The sequence below is a fragment of the Vigna umbellata genome, chromosome 1, assembly GCF_029865625.1.
Source record: "Vigna umbellata cultivar VRB3 chromosome 1, Vumbellata_1.0, whole genome shotgun sequence".
NCBI classification, from domain to species: Eukaryota; Viridiplantae; Streptophyta; class Magnoliopsida; order Fabales; family Fabaceae; genus Vigna; species Vigna umbellata.
Window position 1 is genome coordinate 23,994,113 of NC_142165.1, and position 6,190 is coordinate 24,000,302.

Sequence of the window (6,190 nt, forward strand, 5' to 3'; positions counted from 1 at the left end):
TTAATCCAAAACAAGTTTCCGTATCTATTAATACTAGATTATGTAACCCGTAACCTATTTAAAACACTCAAACCCTCAAACGTCACACACCCCATCCCACTGGAAGGTGAAGAAAGGAGGTTTGGAGGTAAGGTGACATAATTAACTTCTCATATTTTATTATAAATGTATAAGGATAGAATATATAATTTTAGGAGGTTGCAGCAAGGAGAAAAAATGGACATAAGTAGAAAAGGCCTACATTATAAAGTGTGGACCCTACCTAATTTTTAAAATCTTTCTACTCCTTTCCTACCAAAACTCCCATTCTATTCATTTTCAATATCTGTCTCCTCTTTTCCCATCCAACTAAACTAATGTTAACAAACTCGAGAACTCGGAATAATTCAGAAGGCCAAATAAAAGATAACATTTTATCATAAAACTCATGATGTTCAAAACCATAGAAATCACCAAACACTAGTACCACTGTTACAACAACAAAAGTACAACCCTGTATCCGAGATCATTCCAAAAACCATAGAAGCACAGCGGTATTGTAGCACCATTTTATGATACTTTTGCCCTTGAGAAGTCCATCTCTGGATGCTGCCAACACATGACAGTTGAATGTCAGATCTCTCATATCAATGAAGAGCATGTGATGAGAAGAAAAATAAGAAAATCAGGAGTTCACCTCGCTCATAAATTTCTTTAAGATTTCCTGTTTCTGGAGCTCATCACTAGTAGGGAGGCCCATAGACTTCTGTCTCTGATCAAACTGTATAATAAAAGAGAACTAAGCCAACTAAAAAAATGTACTCTAAAATCCAAAACAGTGTCATTAAATGTATGTAATAAATCCGTTACCATCATTTTTTCTACAGTCTGTCGAGTTTCAGGATCGAGGTCAGCAAGTTTGCTGTTCTCGGGCTCCACTTTTTGGGTATCAATTTCAGGATCACCCTTTACAACACATTTCCACCACTCCATTTGATTATGCTTGGTCAAAAGAATAGAAATTGTATTCTGATCCTCTGCAAAATAGATTTGTACATCAGTTCCACATGAAGAGGTCATCATTAATAAACAAAAATAAATACTGATTCCAGCAATATTGATTCGTGGACAATGAGTGAAACAGCAAGAGGTCATTCATTCTCACTCAATTAGTTAACAAAAAAATTGAAATCTGATCCCTGCAAATTGGTTCGTAAATAATGAGTGACAGTCTAAGAGTTCGTTAGATCTCACTCCAATAATAAATATCAACCAAATACAACTACTTAAGCTGGAATACTAGAACGTTCATACACTACAATAACCGCCCTCAAAACTATGTCAAGTGAATTCATACATTAAACATACAAATATAAAACTCCAGAAATAATAATTATTATCACTCAAAAAGGATTTTTCCTAGAGACAATGTAGTAATCCTTTACCTATGCTCCAATAACAGTCATCTGGCTTTATGGATTCATATAGTTCACCCTGAAAATATTTAAAAACATAATCCACAAAAACGTTACAAAAACTACACAGAAACGAAAGATAACATAGCTAGGTTGAAACAATAAATAATCTTAATGAATTAACACGTATTCTCTAACAATAAGTTTAACATAAACTTACATCAATTATTGGTGGTTGGCCTTTAAGTCCAACTTTTAGATGATTCTTCTTTATATCGCATATGACAAACCTAGATTTCGTTCCATTAGGCACAGGAACACTCACATTGACCTCCTGCAGAGTTTGAGTCCAGGAGTAACTTTCTAGATCCAGACCATTACCTTTGTTTGGTACTGTTCAGCCGTTGAAAACAATTAATAAAATTAAAATAAAATGTAACTTCAAATAAAGAGTTAATCAAGAATCAATATATATACAAGATATAAAATAATTTTAGTTGTCATGGATGTGCTAAAATAGAACACTAGTACAAATGATTCCTCAATACAACAATAAATAACTTAATCCACTAACCATAACACACATCTTTTCATATTAGTTCAAGGTGCCATAAAAGAAACAAATAAGGGATGCTAACTGGCATTTAGAACCATTCCCTTTACTCATCCAATGTTAGCCAAAATCTGGAGTATACAAGCAAACATGTATGATCTTGCAAGTAGAAGAGACCCATGCAACCTAATGTAGGAGGAGGGTCAGAAAAGTTTGAGATCGCTGTGGGATCATGAGTTTACTCGCAAAATTGATGGATCATTTATCATGTTGATTCGTTGTGTGGAGAGATTCTCATGTACTTGGCTTCTTTGGTCAGGTTTATTGTGACCCATTTTGCCCTTAGGATTCCCAATCGTATATTAGAGAAGATACAAAGCATCATACACGGCACCACTTCACTCAATGATGCACCAAATCAACAACGGACTCGAAGCCATTGTCAGGCATCATTGTCATCAGTCATTACATGAACTAGTCATCATTGATTGTCGTTGCTGCTCTTGCTTTGTGGTCATCAACCATCAACAAGGCTCACTTCATCATCTCCAATGCTCATGTCACTTTTTATTCTTAATATTTTCTTTTGTTTTTGCTGCCACTCAGATTTGGAGTGTTTTGTTCCATTCAGAATTTGAAGAAACAAATGGCATCAGGTGGCAGTAAACCTATTGAAGTTCAAGTGGTGCATCTAGAAGTGAAAGTGGTATTGGATCAAGGACTGGGGCTGCATGAGTGATTGAGTTTCAATTGATGGAAAAGCAAGAAAGGTGAAATGTCAATATTGTGAGGAAGTATTAACACGCAGTTTTCATCAATTGAAACTTTATTTAGCAGGAACATCAAAGGATGTTTGAGCAGGTATAATAGTTCCCACAGATGTTAAAAACTAATGTTGGGTGTTGTTTATTAGCTGCAGCAAAGGGGAGTAGTTTGGGTGATTCAGATGATGCTGGAAAAAGTCCAAGGCAAGAAGAGAGTCAAAACTTCATCGAGTATTTTAAGCAAAGGGGAGTGAGCAATCAAAGTACTGTCAATGCCATTTTCGAGAAAAGTGAGGGGGGATGTATGAAAGTAATTACCTTTTTTTTTCAAAACAATGCTATACCATTTAAGCTAGGACGGAATAAAGACTTCAAGTGGATGCTTTACTAGGTTGCTAAACATGTTAAAAGATTTAAGCCACCATCAAACCATAAAATTAGGGTGAAATATTTAATGCTACAAGACCAGTGAGAGTTTAGAAGAACATAGACACTTTTGGAAGTAAGATGGATACGCAACAGTAACTGTCGGATGGGCATATTAGAGGAGGATGACTACCCTTAACTTTCTGGTAAATAGCACTAAGGGGACCTTTTTGGGTAATATATTGATGCTTCTAACATGTAAAACAGCTAATATAATTTTCAACATGATGGATGATGTTGTTGTATTGATTTACTGTTAGAAGTTTTTGAGAAGAAAATACCACTTCAAAAAGAGCCAATAACAACTGGTCAAAAATTCACAACCTACATCCATTCAAGAACTGCTCTAATTTCCTAAGTGCCCAAATTTACTATGAGAAAAAATTTGATAAGACCAATCAATACTTGTTTTGCCAATTCTTATTTGACTTTGGGATGCTTGAATGAAAATAAGGGATTATTTATTAGGTTGTTCGCATTCAAGGAGTGTCAATTTAGTCCATTTATAAAGACTAGACATGGAATGCATGTGGAAAATTTGATATTGGATAATGGATTTTGAATTGCATGAAGGGTGTTTTGCCCCTAATTAAGGTGTTGTGCTTAGTGAATTCAAATGAGCAGCCAGCCATGGGATTTATTTATGAAGAAATGGATAACCTAAAGAGAAGATATAGTCTCTTCAATGGAGTTAGTAAAAGGTAATAATAACTAATTATCTTTCACAAGTTTGATTTTGTAATTTATTTTTTAATTATAGACTTTGTTTGGAGATTAAGTTATTTTTTATCTTTCTTAGCTACACCCTCCTTTGGAAAATCATTGATCAAAGATAAGACGACCAATTGCATAGACCATTGCATGTTGCAAGCTATTATCTTAATCCCATGTTGCACTATAATCCAAAATTTAAAGTTGATGATGAAGTGTGACAAGAAAAGTATGGTTGTTTAGACAGATTGACGGGAAAAATTGATGCGACGTCTAAGATTGATGCTCAGATTGAGGATTTCAAGAGCAAATATAGATCTTTTGGTAGTATAACATCTCAACATGCACTTAAAAGCAAAACAGCAGCTTGATGGTGAGAATTATATGTTGATAAACATCTAGAAATACAAAATGTTAGTTATTCGAGTATTGTGTTTGACTTGTGGTTCATCCGGCTGTGAGTATGATTGAAATGCTTTTGAGAGTTTAAGAATTTGAATTTATGAAATTGATTTGATAATTGTTTGACTATACCACCAAGTAGACTAGTAGGCTAATAATATTATGTGTTAATTAATTTTATAATTATTCAGTACCACAAGGAGAAGGAGATGGTTTACAGCAAAAGAGTGGTTTTGTGATGGCTAATTTAGGATTGAACAAGAAGGATTCAAGAAAAAAAATGCTATGACACTCAATTCTAATGTCAACTCCTCCATTCCTTTTGACTCTGACAACTGAGTTTGAATACTCCTAATTGCCCTCCATAAATATATATATGCTCTACCCGTATTCTCTCCCCTTATTATATTGCTTTGAGTTCCCATAAATTATCTCAACCTTTTTATATCCGTCTTTTATCTATTTCTTATGTTTCAATTCCAAAATTTATAAGTGACAAGATGTAGAAAAAAAAAACAGAATATAAAATTATAACCTCAAGAACGTGTAAACTTGACTTAAATAATTACTTAAATAATTGCAATTTAGAGATGTCAGTCAAGTGAACCTTTTGACGTGACAATCGAACCACTCTTTATATTAAGTTTAATCCTGTCTTCATAAAAGATCAAACACATTGTTTGACTGTATTTTATTCAAGAAAAGATTACATCTAAATATATTTAACATATATTTATTAAGTCTTAAAAGGAACTCACTTATTATATTTGTTACAAGATACGTCCAATTTATATACAAGATATCATTAGTTACAAGGCTTAGTACATATTTTTCTGTATTATTTTTCATCATAAATATATTTTTAACTACTTTCACGCTTTCAAGGAAATTACATACAAACTTCTACACATGTATTAAGAGAGCGTGAAAGTTAAAATAAATAACGTTAATCTCTTACCTATTGAAGCGCTCTCTTGGTTCTTCTTTTTCTCCGCTGCCGCCGCCGCCGCCTCCTCTTTGGATGCTTCTACTTCCTTCTTTTTCTTCTCCGCCGCTGCCGCCGCCACCTGCGCAGATTCCACTTCCTTCTTTTTCTTCTCAGCCGTTTCCACTACTGCCTTCACTTTAGCGGCTCGCGCCACAGACACAACCTCTTCCACGGCGGTATCCTTTTGGAAGAAGTCGCTTGTTTGGGCAACGAAATCGAATACTTTGCGCAGAAAATCTTGAGGGTTGGAGGTGTCAAAATTGGCGCTGAACAAATGAGTTTCCGATTTAGACGAGGCAGAGGGTTCAGAGTAACTAGCGTTAATCTGCTCCTCTTCTTGGTAATCGGAGATTATCGCCATGAATGGAAAGAGCGTGAGAAGTGTCCAAGAAAATTAAGAAGTGGCGGGACGGAAGAAAAAGACACATTAGGGCTTCCTTCAACAAAACGGTTTAATTTAAACAAAAGCAATCTAAAATAAATAAAAAATAATAATACTTTTTACACTCACTTTCTTTGTCAACACTTACTTGATAACTATTTTTAATAAAAAAAAATATTATATTAAAGTAATAATAATAAATATAAATATAAATACAATATTATAATAATATAGTATATTATAAAATTGTAGTTTAAATATAAGTGGTATTATTATTCTTCTAACAAATATATGTTTTTTATCATTAGAATTATTAAATATATTATAAATTTATAATTGATCTTTACTTGTTCACTTTTTTTTACTACGAAACTCACCATTATAAAAGTGGTGATATTGAATTGATGTTTCTGAAACAATTTAAAATATTTTGTTTTAGAAGCATAAAATTTAAAATCTTCTAAAACGTTCTAGTTGACAAGATTCTCGAAATTTCCTAAATCTTTTTATTGGAAAGTTTCGTTTGGCTAAATCTGGCACTTCGCCATTGTCGCTAGGTTGTTCCTCTTA

The 6,190-nt window shown here is 33.6% G+C and overlaps 1 protein-coding gene across 1 annotated transcript; it reads right to left on the reverse strand.

Annotated features, from left to right (window-relative positions):
- Positions 1-385: 385 nt before the first annotated feature.
- Positions 386-5,675, reverse strand: LOC124840251 (protein BOBBER 1-like). Its single transcript, XM_047316271.2, has 6 exons — positions 5,209-5,675; positions 1,615-1,787; positions 1,425-1,473; positions 850-1,016; positions 677-760; positions 386-588 (listed from the first exon to the last, which is right to left on the reverse strand). Exons 1-6 carry the CDS (start codon positions 5,597-5,599, stop codon positions 550-552), a joined length of 903 nt encoding a protein of 300 aa, XP_047172227.1. The 5' UTR covers positions 5,600-5,675; the 3' UTR covers positions 386-549.
- Between the last annotated feature and the right edge of the window lie 515 nt (positions 5,676-6,190).

Excerpts from the sequence above, each read along its gene's own strand:
- LOC124840251 (XM_047316271.2), bottom strand. The coding sequence starts at position 5,599 with ATGGCGATAATCTCCGATTACCAAGAAGAGGAGCAGATTAACGCTAGT. Across the intron at positions 1,788-5,208 it reads CCAAGAGAGCGCTTCAATAG|TACCAAACAAAGGTAATGGT; the intron begins GTAAGAGATTAA and ends ACGGCTGAACAG. Across the intron at positions 1,017-1,424 it reads TGACTGTTATTGGAGCATAG|AGGATCAGAATACAATTTCT; the intron begins GTAAAGGATTAC and ends TCTATTTTGCAG.